Below are 19,708 nucleotides of genomic sequence, written 5' to 3'. Positions count from 1 at the left end.
ATGCCTGGGATCTGAACCTGTGAACCTGGGCCACCAAAGAGGAGCACACCAAACTTCACCACCACACCATGGGGCTGGCCCCACTATATAAACTTATTGATTATATTCTCCTGAATACTCACTCACATATCCTACTCCACAGAACCTACTATAATGTTTTGCATGTAATCTATGTTCAAAACTTTTTTTGCTTAAAAATAAATAATAACTATAAGGATAAGGGAATAAACTGAACATTCAGTGAAGGTTTCAGAATAATTGTGAGGCAGTTCGTGGTAACTCCAAATTTTTTTTGACATTTAGTCTTTTGTTAACATTTACCCTTTCACAGCCTCCTGTTACTCTAAACACATCCCAAACTCAAAGGCACTAGCTATGGGTAACTGTACCCTTACAAATGATTTGGAGATCTTATCCCCACAAACACTGTAACCCATCAACACTCTTCATCTGCTAAACGAGTGTGATTATCCCTAAGCATATTTCCTAAACAACAGTTACTCCCTCCCCCCAAAAAAGAATAGTCACCAAATTGTTCACTTGCAACATTTTCGGGTCCAAGACTGCTACTGTTGAGATTTTAGAACAATGAGAATAAAAAAGGTGGTAATTAAAGACGGGGCACACTCTTCAAATGTAGAGCTGTGGCACTGTTTAAAATCTCCTGTTTATGATACAGTTTCAATAAAATGACTTTGATTGCCTTAATTTTATATGGACATCTTAGCAATAAAATATTAACACTTTTTTAATGGCGAGCAAATTATTCCTCCAAAAGCCTTCTAATTCATGACATGCAACCAAAATGCCATTCATGTGAATATTTATTTAGTTCCTACCATACAGGAATAGCTCTTACATATTAAATTCAATGTGTATAATTGTCTTAGCAATAATATTCATTCAACAAATCCAACAAGCAATTAAGGAGTACCAAACTACGAGCCAGGTCTTTAACTCCTGGGGAAAATCCCAGTGAACAAACAAAAAACAAAGATCCCTGACCATATCTTATGCAGTTTACCATCTTGCATAGGAAACAGATAATAATTAAACTTAAAAAATTATGTAACATGTTTTAAAAGTTATACCGGCTTTTTCAAAAATAAGATAACAAGCAGCCAGGGGTGAAGAGGAGAACTGTGATTTTTAAGTGGTCACGGAAAGAATTTAAGAGAAAGTGACATTTAAGCAAAGTCTTAAAGCAGGTAAGGAGTAAGCTATGTAGCTATCTGAGAGAAGAACGTTACAGGCAGAGAAAACTGAGATAGTAAGCCTTGCACGTTCTAGAAAACAGGGAGGAACGGTTTTTTTCCTCCCCAAAGCCCCCCAGTACACAGTTGTGTATCCTAGTTGTAGGTCCTTCTAGTTCTGCTATGTGGGATGCTGCCACAGCATGGCCTGATGAGCAGTGCTAGGTCCATCCCCAGGATATGAACCTGCAAACCCCAGGCCACCAAAGCGGAACATGTGAACTTAACCACTCCGCCACCGGGTGGGCCCCTACATGATCTGATTTACTTTTTTTTTTTTTTTTTGAGGAAGATCAGCCCTGAGCTAACTACTGCCAGTCCTCCTCCTTTTGCTGAGGAAGCCTGGTCCTGAGCTAACATCTGTGCCCATCTTCCTCTACTTTATATATGGGACGCCTACCACAGCATGGCCTGCCAAGCAGTGCCATGTCCGCACCCGGGATCCGAACCTGTGAACCCCGGGCCGCCAAGAAGCAGAACGTGTGCACTTAACCGCTGCACCACCGGGCCGGCCCCCTGATTTACATTTTAAAAGATCACTCTGGCTGCTGTGTTGAGAAGAGTCTGTAATAACGCAAGGAGGGAATTAGAGACTCCAGGCAGGAAACCATCACGATAATCCAGGTGAGGGGCCAAGGGAGTGGCAGTTACTGTGGAGAGTGGTTGGATTCTGAATCTACTTAGAAAGATCTGCTAATGAATTAGACACAGGGTGGGACAAAACGAAATCAAAGATGTCCCAGTTGTCCCAAATAGGCCTTAAGGTAAAATATTCTTGTTCTGTGGTCAGTCCACAGACATTTTTAAGATTATACACATATTCTGTAATTCTCACAACTCTGCAAAGTAGGTATTACTATCCTTTAAAGAAAGTAAGAATTAGAGAGGGTAAAAGGTACAATTAAAATCTAGGCTCGGTTTATTTTTCTGGGCCCCTACATACCTGTTTCTCTTCTTCTAATAAACAAATCTTCCCTCAATATGTTATGCCAATCCTTTAATCCCTTTATTCCACATCAAGACATCATTCTGTATTAGATATATACACTGTATATAAAGATATATTTATGTAACCATCCCTTACAAGAGCAAAGCAAACAAAATAAAGGATAGTCAATACACATTTGAGGCACAAATGAGTTAAGTAACTTACACAATCACACTACAAATAAAGAGTTGGGGTCAGGATTCAAATCCACATGGGCCAATTTCAGAGTCCACGCTTTTAATGGCTACACTAAAATGCCAAAACATTTTATTGATTGCTTAGTATGTGCCAGGTACTGTTCTACTATGTGCTTTATCATACATATTTCATGTACTCTAAGAAGCCCTCAATTGTAAGACCCATAACTTTATGGAACGTCTGGAAAGAAAAACTGCTGTCAATTACATTATAATACACTATGAACTTTAAGATGCACTCTGATGTCAGAAATGTTAATATAAAAAAAGTATGCCTCAGGGGCTGGCCCAGAGGCATAGTGCTTAAGTTTGCACACTCCACTTTGGTGGCCCAGGGTTCACAGGTTCAGATCCTGGGCATGGACCTACACAGTGCTCATCAAGCCATGCTGTGGCGGCGTCCCATATACAAAGTAGGGGAAGAATGGCACAGATCTTAGCTCAGGGACCATCTTCCTCAAGCAAAACCAGGAGGACTGGTAACAGATGTTAGCTCAGGGCCAATCTTCCTCTCACACACACACACACACACACAAAGTATGCCTTAGAATCAATGAAATATCAAATCCTCAAAAAATTCTGAGGATTGAGTACTATTATGGTGGCCAATGTTGGTTCAAAATATTACGTCTCATATCCCATTCATTAAAAATTACTAGTTTTATCCTTTTCCTTTCTGCATTTAGGTTTTGAGCCTCTTTCAACTGCCTTTCTTTCCTCAAGGTGACAACTAATGAAATATTAGTGCGTAACTTTGAAACCACAGGCTCTTATAAACTATTTGTGAAAGAAGTATCTGTGAGACAAGAGGATAATGTTCTCTCCTCCACTATCGTTGCAGAAAGACACAATTCTGGTCATAAAACTGCTTACAAATGCTATTTCTAACAAAGGAGTCTTGTGATCACCTAAACTCTGGAAAGCACAGCTACGATCTGTAAAAGTAACAAAGGTCTGGGTTTTGGTTAGTCGTCCTACTTAATACTTTACTGCCCTAGTAGTAATACTTAAATTGACAGCTAGTTTCTGAAATATATATACACCTGTAAGTTTTGTTTTATTAAGCCAATCATTGAAACTTCCTTCTTCTCACACATTCATTAACAAAACCTAACAATTTTTCAATTTCTCATAACAAAGAGCTGGAAAGCCTAGTATCATTTCACGAATGAGGAAACTAAGGCACAAATGAGTTAAGCAACATACACAAATCACACTACAAATAAAGAGTTGGAGCCAGGATTAAAACCCATGTAAACCAATTTCAGAGTCTATACTTTTAACTGCTACACTAAAATGGCGAAATAGGAAACCATCACTATGCTCATAATAATAATTAGTTAAATGAGTTACAGTATACCCATGCAATGAAATACTAGGTGGTTACTGGAATGATGAAGCACCATACCTAACGAGCTGGATATAAATTCACAAAAACAATGTTCATTCTGAAAACAACATATATTCGTCATAACATGTATTATATTTCCTATTTTTGTAAAAATAAAATAATAAAGATGCACATATACTGTAAGCATATATGTAAAGGTCTAAAAAGCAAATTCACCTAAATGTTAGCAGGGATTAATATCTGGCTTTCATTTTCTCTTTTATATTTGCCATGTTTAAATATTAATCAATCAGAGACAAAGGGGCTATTTTCATTTTGAAAAATAATGAACTTTAAAAACTTTGCCAACATTTTTCTCATGGTCCGTAGCTCGGTCTTTTTTTTAAAAAAAGATTTTATTTTTCCTTTTTCTCCCTAAAGCCCCCCGGTACATAGTTGTATATTTTTAGTTGTGGGTCCTTCTAGTTGTGGTGTGTGGGACGCCACCTCAGCATGGCCAGATGAGTGGTGCGATGTCCACACCCAGGATCCGAACCGGCGAAACCCCAGGCCGCCAAAGCCAAGCACGCAAACTTAACCACTCAGCCAAGAGGCCAGCCCCGGAGCTGAGTCTTTCAATTAAATACATTTCACGAAGACTTTTGGTCAATTCTACCAGTGACTATTTTATTGAGCATATTATCATCTCCAAAATGTTAACAAAATGTTTTTTTAATTTAATATTTATTTTTGCATCTTTGAGTGATTTGCAAGCACCTCTGAATTTTATAATAGTCACACCGTATAAACTTAGGCTAATTGTCACGCTTCTTTAGTTCAAGAAAGAGCATTAGGCAATGAGAGTAAATGGTAATGAGCCCCAACAGATGGAATTCCAACGCATCACAAAAATAGGGTTGTATTCTAACCTCCTTTTCATCTTAGTGAAACTACAAATATACTTTACTGCTTTAGCTGACCGAAAGCTATGCTTCTATCTCTAATTCCAATAAAATGGTATACTATTTGTACTAGAACAGACCCAACTTCCAAAAATAATGGAGCTTATTAACCAAATACTGTCTGGAATATTAATTTTCCTAAAGCCAGCAGAGACACCATAGTGTAAAAACAAAACGTGTGCTTTGGGAACAAACCTTTGTTTGAATCCAGCCCCTGTCACTTATCAACCATTTGACCCAGGATGTTAGGTTACAGTAACATCCTAGGTTTGGTATCATCTTCTGTAAAATTGGTCTAACATTATAAAGATACACAAAGTGCCCTTTTAAAAGGAATTTTTGGATACTAATACCTAGCAGGACAGGGATAAAATGCATTTTTAATCTGAGACAGGGGGCGCAGAAGCAGTACCGGTGAAGAGAAGGTTAACGTTCTGTCTACTTACTCTATCAATAATTAAGAGAGGTGCTGGAATCTACGACTAACGACGGATTTGGCTATTTCTTCTTTCACCCAAAACTGCCGTACGACTTCTCAAAAAAATGTCTTATTTTCCTGAGCAGGAGTCCTTTCCTAAATGACCAAGTCTAAAATGTCAGGAGCACGAGGAGCTCAGCCTACAAGGTTGATTCTCTTCAGCTACTTGGTTGGTGATGCTATTGTTGCAACGTGTCATCACCAGCAGCACAGCTGCTGAATGAGGCTCCTGTCTGCAACAGCGACTGAGCACAAACCACTGTTAATCTGCCAACATTCCCTCTGCGTGTAAAGAAAGGAACTCTCCTCTGGTGTTACTCTCAGCCACTGTTGCTCCCAACCTCCCAAAGGTGCAGAGCTCTCCAATTTCAGACACATTCATCCCCTCCCTCCCTCTCTCCCACCCCTCACATACACACACTCCCCTCTTGCCTAAACCACAACAAACATTTTAGTGTCAGTGTCTAGAATTAGCCTCAAGACCACCCCAGGCCCAAGAGTTCTCTAGAGAAGACTCACAGACTTGGCAGATAGTTGTGTTCACGGCTAAGACTTACTGCAGTGGAAGAATACAAAGCAAAGTCAGCAAAAGAGAAAGGTGTACAGGGCAAAAGCTGGAGGAAACCAAATGTAAGCTTCCAAGAGTTCTCTCCCAGGGGAGCCGCACGGAACACACTTAATTACTCCAGCAATGAATTGTGATTAACACATGTGGAATGCTGTCTACCAGGGAAGGTCATTAGAGACTCATTGCCCAGGGTGTTTTCATTGGGGGCTGGTCACACAGACATCCTCTGCCTACCATGCACCAAAATTCCAGACTCTGAGAAAGAAAGTACAAACCTTATCATTTACGCAAACAGTCTAGGCACAATCAGCCAGTCTTATCATTTAAGCACAGGTCATATCAATATAGGAAGCTGTTTACCAGCCAAGATACCAGCCAAGGGTCAGCCTTATAAGCAGCCTTTCTAAGGACAGCAGTCTGCAGCCTGCTACATTAACTATTTTCTGCACACTTCCCCAGCCCAAATGGCCAAGCAAGCCTTAACTTTTCTTGCAGCTGTCTGGCAAGGCTGGGACCTAGACATACTTCTTTAGTTGAGGTTTTATTTCCACAGTCTTTGCTGCTGCTGCTGCTGCAGCTCCTGCTGCATTGGCAACTGATTTGAAAGTGGGGGGAACTGGAGGCTCTCTGCTGCCTCCATAAGATCAGAGACAGAGAGGCCGACCCCGTGGCCAAGTGGTTAAGTTCGCGCGCTCCGCTGCAGGCGGCCCAGTATTTCGTTGGTTCGAATCCTGGGTGCGGACATGGCACTGCTCATCAAACCACGCTGAGGCAGCGTCCCACATGCCACAACTAGAAGGACCCACAACGAAGAATATACAACTATGTACCAGAGGGGCTTTGGGGAGAAAAAGGAAAAAAAATAAAATCGTTAAAAAAAAAAAAGATCAGAGACAGAATATTGTGTTGGGTTAAATAGCACAGGCTATGGAGTCACGCACTCTGGATTCAAATCCTGGCTCCACTACTTACTATGTGATGGATAAGTTATTTGATCTCTTTGTACCTCAGTTTCCACATCTGAAATGGGGAAAATACAACATCTTCCTCATGGTGTTGTAGTGAAGATTACATGCAAAAATACACATAAAGGACTTAGTACTTATTATTATTTAAAAAGAAGTTTCCCTCCACCTCTGCCTATCATTCTATCTCAGGTTAACTAATTAAAATAACCAGGGTCTTATACCCAAGGTCATGACACTACATTAGCAACAGCTAAAGTACCAAAGTATATCATCAATTTACAGTAGAGGAAATGGACTTTATAATCAATGGTATTTGGACAACTGGGTAGCCATTTGGAAAAGATAAAATTGACTCCAAACCTCACACCACACAACAGATAAACCCCAGATGAATCACTATCTAAATGTGAAAAATATTCATACAAGTATTAGAAGAAATCATGAGTGAATTCCATTACAACCCTAATGGGGAAAGCCTATCTATGCCTCAAAATCCAGAGCTAGGGGCCGGCCCGGTGATGCAGTGGTTAACTGCGCACATTCTGCTTCGGCGGCCCAGGGTTCACCAGTTCGGATCCCAGGTGCGGACATGGCACCGTTTGGCAAGCCATGCTGTGGTAGGCGTCTCACGTACAAAGCAGAGGAAGATGGGTATGGATGTTAGCTCAGGGCCAGTCTTCCTCAGCAAAAAGAGGAGGATTGGCAGCAGTTAGCTCAGAACTAATCTTCCTCAAAAAAAAAAAAAAGAACAAAATCCAGAGCTATACTAAAAAATAATAATAACAAATTCAATTATCTAAATATCAAAAGCCTCCACATGGCAGTAAGTTTCAAAACTAAGTCAAAGGACATACTGGGGAAAATAGTCGCAATTCATTGTAGACAAAGGATTTACCTCTCTAATTTATAAAGAGCTTCTAGAAGTTGAGAAGGAGAAGATTGAGCCAATAGAAAAATAAAGTTAAAGACCAACATCCCAAAGAAAAGGGAACAAAAATGACCCTTAAAGACATAAAAATATGCTCTATCTCAGTCATAAAAGAAATGCAACTAAACTGGTAACATTTCTCACCAATAAGACTGGCAAAAATCCAAAAGTTCAACAGCACTATCTTGGCAAGAACTGGGTGGTGCAAAATACTACTACCCTAGTAGAGGTGAATTGGGCCTATTTATCTAGAGACACATCTAACCTTTGATCTAGCAATCCCATGTCTGGACTCTATTTCATAGATACACCTGTATCACATAAAATGACGAACTTACAAGATTACTCATGAGGAACTGTTTATTAGAGCACAGTATTGGAAATAAATTAAGAGTCCATCAACAGAGGACCTAACGAGTAACTTTCTATACCCACAAAATAAAATATTGTTGTGTAGCTGTTAAAAAATTGGGGGGGACTTTGAGGAAGGTTCTCTATGTTTTGATGATAACATCAAAGTGCCGAACAGTGCACATAAATATGCTGCCTTTTGTATTAGAAGAGTAAGAAAAAACATATATATTCGCTTTATTTGCATTAAAAAGATACTAGAAGAGTAAAGAAAAAACTAGTAACCTTTGTGGGAAAGATGTGAAGGCAGACAACACCGCAAATAAGAGTTCTCCACAGATACACAGTTGAATTTATTTTTTGTTGAATTACTTCTGTTCTTTTTACTTTTACTCATAAATTTAATTTTTATCAAATACATGTACTACAACAAATCAAATATTACAAGAAAGTTTATATGCTAAAAGCAAATCTCTCTACCCTAATGCCAATCTTTAGTGGGTTCTTAGCTATTCTAACGGCTGTCCCCATAACCTTGGAGAGTATGCTTATACTACTACTTATGAGTTATCAACTTACAAAATAAACTGACTGACCTATAAGACGAAAACTTAAGAATTTACGTCTTACACTTCCTTTTTCTGTCCTCTGAATATGCGAAATATATGCTACTAATTTTAATTCTTATATAAGTATCTCTGAACTTTAAATACTACATTTATATCTTTATTGCTTATTTTGTCAATCTGACATTACCTCGTGATTCTCCATTTTGAAAGACAAAGCTATTGAGTGCTCTGTAATCCGTCTCTGCCTTCCTCCGTCTGCCACATTCACTTTTACTTTTTTATTGTTATGATTGTTACATTCTGCTCTGCAACAACGGCATTCTGAGCTTTATCCATTCATGTCCTGGCCAAAGGTTGACTCAAAGCTGAAAATCAATAAACAGCATTTATACTTTTATGACTATGCAAATATTGTTCAAGGAAATAGAATCCTGGCACACTTCACTTTTTTACTCTATGGTCTAATGTCACAACCTCAGGACCACTTGAACAAGACCGTTCCTAGATTCAAGGTCGAATGAACTCTTTATTATACTTTACATCAACTTCCTAACATCATGCCACATTCTAATTTGGTTCAGTTAGACCACGATTTTTTTTTTCTTTACATGACAGTTTTAAGTGCCTTTATTTTCCTCACATTACTATCCTTTATGATATCATCAAATTTTTCCCAAACTCTTTGTGACAGCATTCATTCTATCTAGCCCCATTTTTCTTCCCAAGATCTTCCTAAAACTCATTCTTCCTGCTTCAATCTAGAATGACTGCTTTCTACGCCTCTGAACAGCTGGTAACCTCAAGCTTCTTTTCACTTTTCTTCCGGGTTGGCTCAACTTTTTCTTGAACTTCCGTCCTCCTTGTCCTTAGTTTACTTTATCATTTCACTGGAATACATCTTTAAATCACTACCTAAATGAATGGTAAAGAGAAGGTAAACTTTCTGGGTCCAGGCATGTCTGAAAAGTCTATCCTCATAATTGTACCCTCATAATTAATCATTTGACTTAGTGAAGAATTCTGGGTTAAAAATTATTATAAACACTGTCCTATTTTTATCTAGCACATAGCGCGGCCGGTAAGGTGCCAGTCTAACATTCATTTCCTTGAAGTTGACTGGTTTTCTCCCCCCCTGGAAACTTTCAGAATCATCTCTTCACCCATGGAATTCTAAAATTTCACAATAACATATCTAGGTGATGGTCCTTTGTACTCACTGTACTAGGTAATAAACAGATTGATCTGAAGCTTGAAAGTAACAGGAGTTAACTCCCATCTGCAAAATCAAGCCTGGAGAAACTGTAGCTGCTAGACGGATGTGCGGATTTCAGGAACTAAAATAATGAGAGAAAAACTGTGAGAAAGTTGAAGGCTAATCTCTGAACTGTGATGGAGGTGACAGAGATGAGTGGCTACAAACTGCAGTTAAGGAAAAGTATCAGTGAGGGGACAAGCTGGAAGAAAGCATTTAAAATTCCATTCTTGCCTAAACATATTCTCAGAAATACAAAGCCTCACCAGATTTGCCACACAAAGATACAAGTTATAAACTTTTGGGAAAAAATACTCAAATCAATTGAAAAACAAAGCTAAGAGATGACATAAAAGATATAAAAAATAAAAATGATCATATATCTAGGTCAAGTTTATATTGCTATAAAAAAGAAAAAGATGAGGTCTAGAGAAAATGAGAAACTTTGTCTATTACAATCCAGAACTAAAATTCTGGATCGTCACCATTATGATGAAATATAAGGAAAAAAGATAAACAGTTGAGTGGAAATTTTAATATACCCCTCTTAGAAACCAATAGACCAAACATATAAAACATGACCAGAAAAAACAAATAATACGTATCAGTAACTTGAGCTAATAGATATACTGAACGCAGAAGTGACATCCAGCTAAGAACACACATTTACAAAAAGAGACATTGTATCAGATTGGCAAACTCTATCTGTAAAGGGCCAAATAATCTCAAAATTAGTGGGAGAGGAAATACAGAACTTGAGTTAACCATAAGAATTAAAAATAATGAAATAATAGACAAAGACCTCCCATACCCTTCTCCCAAACCAGGCCCAGATGGCTTTACAGGTGAGATCAACCAAACTTTCAAGAAAAAAACTGTTCCACAAAACAGCAAAAGAATGAGAGTTATCTGGTTCATTTTAAGAGGCTAGTGTAATCTTGATTCCAAAAATAAAATTAGAAAATCACCACTCTGCAACTATCATAAGAACTAATTCAGGCAAGAACCATCAATGGATGCTAAAACTAATAGGTAAAAGTTTGAGAATTAAAATAATATTAACATCTCAAAGTATCACTCCACAAAATACTTATTAGTTACAAAGAGAAAAATGGTAAATCTACAGTGGAAAGAAAACCTGGCAAATACAACCTTAACCAAGTGATCACAATTAACATTACAAAAAATAGGATAAATCAGTCTCCTTTGTCTTCTGATAGAATACACTGAGAAGAACAGAACATCATTTCTGTGGTATTCCTACCAAAAATACACAACCTAAATCTAGTTAGGAAGGAATAGATAAACTCAGAGTGAGGGACATCCTACATAGTAACATGCCTGTATTCTTCTAAAATGTCAATGTCACAAATCAAAAAGACTGAGAGACCATTTCAGATTATCAAAATTATCAAAATTTCCTGATTTTGATAATTATACTACAGTAATTTAAGGAAACGTCTTTTTTTTTTTTTTTTTTTTTTTTTTTAGGCAATACACTCCCAAGTATTTAGGGGTTAAAGAATAAAGTAAAATATATCAATGAAGTTTCAAAAAAATCTCCTCACAAATTATTTAATGATTAATTATGAAAGGAAAAGTAGTAACTTAATAGTGGAGAAGCCTGGCTTACTATTCCATTAACCAAGTGATGATTCAAAAGGAAAAAAAGCAAAAGGATAGGGGCCAGCCCCATGGGGTAGTGGTTAAGTTCGGCATGCTCCACTTCAGCAGCCTGGGTTCGTGGGTTCAGATCCCAGGCAGAGACCTACACCACTCGTTAGGCATGCTGTGGTGGCAACCCACATATAAAGCAGAGGAAGACTGGCACAGATGTTAGCTTAGGGCTAATCTTCCTCAAGGAAAAAAAGAGGAAGACTAGCAACAGATGTTAGGTTAGGGCTAATCTTCCTCAGCAAAACAAAAAAAGGGGGGAAACACTGAGAGAGAGAGATGTATATGTATCTACAGAAAGTTATATATATATTATACACACACACATAAAGTGAGAGAGAGACTGAATGAATATGAATGATAAAAAAGAAAATGGGGCAAAATGTGAACTACCTGGGTAATGGTTACGTAAGTTTTTTGTACCATTCTACAACCTTTCTATAAACTTGTATTAAAATAGAAAGTTAAGATATCAATGAAATTCACTACACTAGTACACTAAGAAAAAAGAAAACCTTTAAAAAAGGAAAATCAAAGTATATATGAAGTACAGTAAGCTAGTTAGAGAGAAAGAATGTGGTCATTCAAAAAAGTTATATGCATAATGATTTACAACCACAAAACATTTTCACTTATATGATCTTACTTTGATATTAATAAGCTATATTATTATTCATTGTTTCAATATTTATTCACCACTTTGAGTTAGGTAGTCTGTTATCTATGTATGCATAACAAATCATCCTAAAATTCAGCAGCCAAAAAAAACCCAAGTACTTTTTAACTCGGCTTCTGTGAGTCAGGCATCTGGGCATGGCTTAGCTTGGTCCTCTGGCTCAGACTCTGTCACAGGCTGCAATCATCTCAAGGCTCAACAGAGGAAATGGAGGATCCACTTGCAAGCTCACTAAAGTGGTTGCTGGCAGGATCCAGTCTGTATATGAGCCTCTCCATAAGGCAGCTCACAGCGCGGCAGCTCACTTTTATCAGTGAGCAAAGAGAAAGCAAGAAAAGCCAGTCTTTTGGAAGCTGATCCTTAAAGGAGATTTAAGCCCGCCATCTTGCTCTTTGTTGTCTCTTTGGCTCATCTGTTCTTTAACCTATCTTAAACACAGACAGATTAAAAGAAGAGAAACAGATACCACACAAATACTAAATCGTAAGAAAACTGGAATGACTACATTAGAATCAAGACTTCACGAGGAACTATTACCGGAGATAAAGATCTGTATTTCAAATGATAAAAAGGTTAATTCATCAAGAAAAATAACATTCCTAAATGTGAATGCACCTAATAACTGAGCTTCAAAATACATAAAGCAAAAACTGACAGAACTACAAAAAGAAACAACAAATCCACAATTATGGGTGGAAATTCCAATATTCCTCCCCTCTTTCAGTAATTAACAGAACAAATAGGAAGAAAATCAGCAAGGATATAGAAAACTTGAATTTTCAACTAGCTTATCCTATTGACATTTATAAGGCATTATACCCAATAAAAGTAAACCATACATTCTTTTCAAGTGTATACAGAACGTTCATAAAGATAGATCATATCCTTGACATTAAAACAAGTCTCAGGATATGTAAAAGGACTGAAAGAGCACACTGAATTTAACCACAAGGCCATAGGACAGCCCCAAACAATACCATTCTTATACAAATTCTTTCTAAAAAGGAGGAGGGAGGGGCTGGCCCAGTGGTATATTTGTTAAGTTCATGTGCTCTGCTTCAGTAGGCCAGGATTAGCAGGTTTGGATCCTAGGCACAGATCTAGCACCACTTGTCAAGCTGCACTGTGGCAGCATCCCACATAAAATAGAAGATTGACACAGACGTTAGGTCAGGAACAATCTTCCTCAAGCAAAAAGGAGAAGATTGGCAACAGATGTCAGCTCAGGGCCAATCTTCCTCACAAAAAGATAAATAAAAATAAAAAGGAGGAAGGAACACTTTCCAACTCATGTCAGTTTGGGTCATCTGACAGTTTCTGTCTTTCAAGGAATTTGTACATTTCATCTAAGCTACTTATTATTATTTCCTTCCTTCTATTTTCTCAGGGTTTGATTTACTCTGAATAAAAATGACAACAGGACATAGCAAATTTTTGGGATGCAGCTACAGCTGTGTTTAGAGGGAAATCTGCAGCATTAAATGATTAAACATTAAAAATATCTCAAGTGTTGGTGAGAATTTGTAATGATGGTAGCTTTCACACAGTGCTAGATAGTAATCTGGAACTATCCTAGTAATGCTGAACATGTGCATTACTCCAGCTACCCAGCAATTTCTCTTCTGGTGTGGTAAGCAGACTTCTAAGATGGTCCCCAATGATCTCCACTGCCTAGTATTCACACCCAGATGTAACTCCAGATCCTTAAGTGTGGGCTTCACCTAATGAGCCGCTTCTAAGAGAATATAGCAAAAGTAATGTGATGCCACCTCTGAGATCAGCTTTCAAAAGACTGACGTCTCCCTAACTTTTACTCTGTCTCTTCCAGGTTACTTGAGAGAAGCAAGTTGCTGAAGCAATCTGCCCTATGGGAGAGCAATCTCTCCATGACAAGGAAATGAGGGCAGCCAACAACCAGTGAGGAAGTGAGGCCCTCAACTCAACAGCCCAGGAGGAACTGACTCCTCTCAACAAACACGTGAGTGACCTTGGAAGCAGATTCCTCCTCAGATGCCTGGGGCACCTACCAACATCTTGCAGCAGCTGTGTGAGAGCTCCAGAGCCAGAAGACCCAGCAATCCACGCCCAGATTCCTGATCCACAGAAAATGTGAGACAGTAAATCTTAGTAATAATAAATAAATGTTGTTTTAGGCTACTACCAAAAAAAAAAAGTCAAGAAAAATTAAACTCAACATAAATAGAAAAAAGGAAATAATAGCGAAACTGAAAAACTAGAAGAATCAACAATACAAAAAACAGATGAAACTCAAAACTAGCTTTTGAAGAAGATCGGTAATATTGAAAGCCTCTAGCTAGACAAATCAGGAAAAAAACAAAACATAAATTACCAATATCAGGACTGAAAAGATGGAAATCATTACAGATCCTAGACAGATCAGAATAATAATAAGAAATATTATAAACTTTTTGCCCATATATTCAACAACTTAGCTGAAATGTACAAATTCCTTCGGAGATCCAAATTCAACATCCACTCATGTTATCAAAAAACAGCAAACAAGAAACAGAAAGGAATTTTCTCAACCTGAAAAAAGGCATTCAAGAAAAACCTACAGCTAACAAAGACTGACTGCTTTTCCTTAAGAGCAGGAAAAAGGCAAGGACGTTGTCCCCTCTATTCAGCATTATACTGTAGGTCCTAAATTTTGCACTATGGCAAGAAAAAAATTAAAGTCATCCAGATTAGAAAGGAAGAAATAACACTATATTCACAGACGACATGATCATGAGAATTTAAAAATCCTAAGGAATTAAAAAAAATTAATACAATCATAGCAATGTCATAAGTTACAAAATCAACATTCAAAGTATTTCTATATATTGTTAAGAAAACATCATTTACATTAGCAAAGAAGAATGGGACACATTTAAAATATACATGCAAAACCTATAAACTAAAAACTACAAAAGAGCACTAAAAGAAATAAAAGATCTAAAAAATAGAGATATTCTATTTCATAGATTAGAAGACAATGTAGGGGCTGGTCCCATGGCCGAGTGGTTAAGTTCACGTGCTCCGCTGCAGGCGGCCCAGTGTTTCTTTGGTTCGAATCCTGGGCGCAGACATGGCACTGCTCATCAGACCACGCTGAGGCAGCATCCCACACGCCACTACTAGAAGGACCCACAACGAAGAGTATACAACTATGTACCGGGGGGCTTTGGGGAGAAAAAGGAAAAAAATAAAATAAAATAAAATCTTAAAAAAAAAAACACACGACAATGTAGTTGAAATGTTAATTTCCCCCTAAATGATTTATATATTCTATACAATCTCAGTCATAATCCCAGTTTCTTTTGTAGAAACTGATAAGTGAGTTTAAATTTTTAAACAAAATTCAAATGACTTAGCATAGCTAAAACAATTTTGATAAAGAACAAAGTTGGAGGACCTATACTATTTGATTTTAAGACATTATAAACCCACTGTTATCAAGACAGTGTGACCTTAACATAAGAATAAACAAATAGATCAACAAATAAGAATACAGCGTTCAGAAACAGACCCACTCACATATGGTGAACTGATTTTCAAATAATGGCACCAACACAATTCAGTACGGAAAAGAAAATCTTCTCAACAAATTGTGCCGAACTAACTGGATACCTATACGGAAACAAGTGAATCTCCACCTTTACCACACACTATATAAAAAAAAAAAATCTGAGATCCATCTTAGACCTAACCTTTTACAAACGCTAAAAGTACAAGGCTTCTTAAAGCAAATAAAAGAGTATCTTCACATCCTTGGGATAAGCAGATTTCTCAGATAAGAAACCAAAAAGAAAAAAGGAAAAGAAAAAAATTTAACAAAATTAAATTCTTCTGTTTATCAAAAGACACCATTAAGAAATGAATAGACAAGCCACAGACTGAGAGAAAATATTCACAATACATAAAACTGAGAAAGGACTTATTTCAAGGATATATAAAGCACCCTTACAACTCAATAACAAACACATGAACCCTATTTCAAAGAACAGGTAAGACTTCCAGGTCAGTAAAGAGCTTGGAAGTTGTCACTTCTATCCTCACAAAACAAAAACACTGAACAAACTAAAAGACAATGGCTATTCTTGGACCCATCAGAGAACCGAGGTCATGGAGCAAACTCATTCTCCCTTTAAACTCGTTCTCCCTTTAAAATGCCCAGTTAGCTCTACAAACCAAAGTAGAGTTCAATTCATGATGTACTCTTTTCCCTACTGCAATAGTTATTACCGATTAAAATCTGTTCTTAGCACTTTAACAGTGTCTGGCTTTGTTTATCTTTGACACCACCACATCAAAGGTCTCCAGTATAAGCAACGGATTACAGCTGAAAAAAAGCTGCAAGGCTCAGTCTCTGAGGAGACACACACAAAAAAGGACAATAGTTGATTTTGAAACCTCTGGCACCAACAGCTACAGCAAACATTAAACACAGCCCAGCTCCAAACAAGAATAACATAAAACCTCACACTTAAAGGCCTCTTTCCTCAGTTCCTACTCTCTGATACGTCATGTCAGGCTTTCAACAGAAAATTAGAAGGCGTGTTAAAAGGGAAGGGAAAACATAGACTAACAAGACACAACGAACATCAGAACCAGACTCAGATAAGACACAGATTTTGAAATTATCAGACAGTGGTTTAAAACAACTATGATTGGGGGCTGGCCCAGTGGCACAACGGTTAAGTGCGCACGTTCTGCTTCTCGGCAGCCCAGGGTTCGCTGGTTCGGATCCCGGGTTCGGACATGGCACCACTTGGCAAAAGCCATGCTGTGGTAGGCGTCCCACATATAAAGTAGAGGAAGATGGGCACAGATGTTAGCTCAGGGCCAGTCTTCCTCAGCAAAAAGAGGAGGATTGGCAGTAGTTAGCTCTGGGCTAATCTTCCTCAAAAAATAATAATAATAATTATTATTATTATTATGATCTATATGTTAAAGGTTCCAATGGGAAAAGTACATCACATGCAAGAAAGATGGATAATGTAAGCAAAGAGATGGAAACTCTAAAAAATAATCAAAAGGATATGATAGAAATCAAAAGCACTGTTAGAAAAACAAAGAATGCTTTTGATAGGTTCATTAGCAGACTGCAGACAGCTGAGGAAAGAATTAACGAGTTTGAAGATATTTCAGTAGAAACTTCCCAAACTAAAATGCAAAGAGAAAAATGGGGGGGGGGGGGGGGGGGCTGGAGAGAAAAAGAGAAAATGGAACAGAAGAAACATTTGAAAGTAATAATTGCCAAGAAATTTCCATGATTAATGATAGAGATCAAACCTAGATCCAGGAAGATCAGAGGACAACAAGCAGGGTAATACCAAAAAATGTACAACTCAGCTTATCATTCAAACTGCAGAAAACCAAAGACAAAGAGAAAAAGTTGAAAAAACCAGAGGGAAAAAACACCTTACCTACAGAGGACTAAGGGTAAGAATTGCAGATGTTTCTTTCTCATGAGAAACCACGCAAGCAAGGAGAAAGTAGAGTGAAATATTTAAAATGTTAAGGGGAAAAAACCCACCAACTTAAAATTCTTTTTTTTTCCTTCTCCCCAAAGCCCCCCAATACATAGTTGTATATCCTAATTGTGAGTGCTTCTGGTTGTGCCATGTGGGATGCCGCCGCAGCATGGCCTCATGAGCGGTGCCATGTCTGCACCTGGGATCCAAACTGGTGAAAGCCCAGGTCACTGAAGTGGAGCATGCAAACTTAACCACTCAGCCAGCGCCAACCTAGAATTCTATATGAAAAGTATCCTCCAAAAGTAAAGGAGGAGCCAGTCCCATGGCATAGTGGTTAAGTTCAGAATGCTCTGCTGTGGCGGCCCAGGTTCATGGTTTTGGATCCTAGGCGGAGTCCTACACCACTCATCAGGCCATGTTGTGGCAGTGACCCACATACAAAAATCAGAGGAAGATTGGCAGCAGATGTTACTTCAGGGCTAATCTTCCTCAAAAAAAGTAAAGGAGAAATAAAGACTTTCTCAGATAAAAACCAAGGGAATTTATTGTCAGTACACCTGCCCTACAAGAAATGTTAAAAGAAGTTCTTTGGGGAAAAGGGAAATTATATAGATCAGAAACTTGGATCCACATAAGGAAAGGAAGACCGTTGGAGAAGGAATAAATGAAAGCAAAATAAAGTATTTTATAGTTCTAATTCTTAATTGATCTAAAAAACAACTGTTTACTTAAAGAATTCTAACAATGTATGGGGTTATTATTGCATATGGTTAAGTGAAATGAAAGGTGACAATGTCATAAGGCAGGAAGGAAAAATTGGGAATGCTCTGTTAGAAGGTGCCTGCACTACACATGAAACAGTATAGTGTAATTTGAAGGTGGACTGAGATGAACTGTAAATGTGTACAGTTGGCCCTCTGTATCCACAGGTTCTGCACCTGAAAATTCAAGCAACTGCAGATCAAAAGGCCTATGAAGGTTCCATCTGTACTGAACGGGTACAGACTTTCTTTTCTTCTCATTATTCCCTAAACAATACAGTATAACAACTACCTACACAGCATTTACAGTGTATTTGGTATTATAAGTAATCCAGAGATGATTTAAAGTATGTGAGAGGATCTGCACAGGTTATAGGTAGTAAATACTACACTATTTTATATGAGACTTGAGCATCTGCAGATTTTGGTATCCTTGGGGGTCTTGGAACCAATCCCCTCACTCCCTTATAGGTCAACCAATAAAAAATGTTTAAGGGAAGGACAATTAATATTCTAAGAGAGGAGATAAATGGAATCATACAAAATGCACAATTAAAACCAGAGAAGTAAAAAAATGAGAGCAAGAAAATAAAAACAACGAACAAGCCAATGAATAAAAAACAGTTATGAACAAGGTAGATATTAATCCAACTAAATTAATCATCCCTTAAAGTGTGAATGGTCTACGTACCAATTAAAAGACAGAGATTGTCAGAGTGGATTAAAAAAAAGACCTAACTATATGTTGTCTACAAGTAACCCACTATAAGAGAATAGGCAAAAGACTCAATAGATATTCACAAAAGGTGAGTGAATGGCTAATAAGCACATGAAAAGGTACCCACCACCACCAGTCATCACATCAATGCAAATTAAAACAACGAGATACTACTAGCCATTCTAATCACAACCACTAGAATGGCTAAAAGTAAAAACCCGCAATACCAGGTGTTGACAAGGATGTGGGACAACCTGAACTCTAATACAAAGCTTGCCAGAGAGCAAAGTGGTACAACATTTTGCAAAACAATGTGATAGTTTCTTACAAAGTTAAACATACAAATATCCAATTCTACTCCTAGGTATAGTGTAGAATAAAACATACATCTACTCAAAGATACATACAAATGTTTATAGTAGCTTTACTCATAACAGCCCAGATCTGGAAAGAATCCAAATGTCCATCAACACGACAAGGGATTTTTAAATACTGTGATATAGTCACACAATGGAGTACTCTCAGAAATAAAAAAAACGAATGACTGATACATGC

General features: G+C 37.8%; 1 protein-coding gene across 13 annotated transcripts in view; it reads right to left on the bottom strand.

Annotated features, from left to right (window-relative positions):
- The window catches only part of PTBP3 (polypyrimidine tract binding protein 3), a 103,748-nt gene that overhangs the window by 74,938 nt on the left and 9,102 nt on the right, over positions 1–19,708 (bottom strand). For 2 of the 13 annotated variants that reach the window (XM_070518987.1, XM_070518995.1), the window contains exon 1: positions 8,780–8,957. The exons of the other annotated variants lie outside the window; for them this stretch is intronic. In XM_070518987.1, coding sequence (XP_070375088.1) covers positions 8,780–8,794 — 15 coding nt within the window. In that variant the 5' untranslated portion in view covers positions 8,795–8,957. Of the gene's footprint in view, positions 1–8,779; positions 8,958–19,708 lie in introns of those variants that run through there. 13 annotated transcript variants of the gene reach the window in all.

This window comes from Equus asinus, chromosome 10 (assembly GCF_041296235.1).
Source record: "Equus asinus isolate D_3611 breed Donkey chromosome 10, EquAss-T2T_v2, whole genome shotgun sequence".
Lineage (NCBI taxonomy): Eukaryota > Metazoa > Chordata > Mammalia > Perissodactyla > Equidae > Equus > Equus asinus.
Note: the sequence above shows the minus strand (reverse complement) of the source record. Positions and strands in the feature narration are given on the sequence as shown.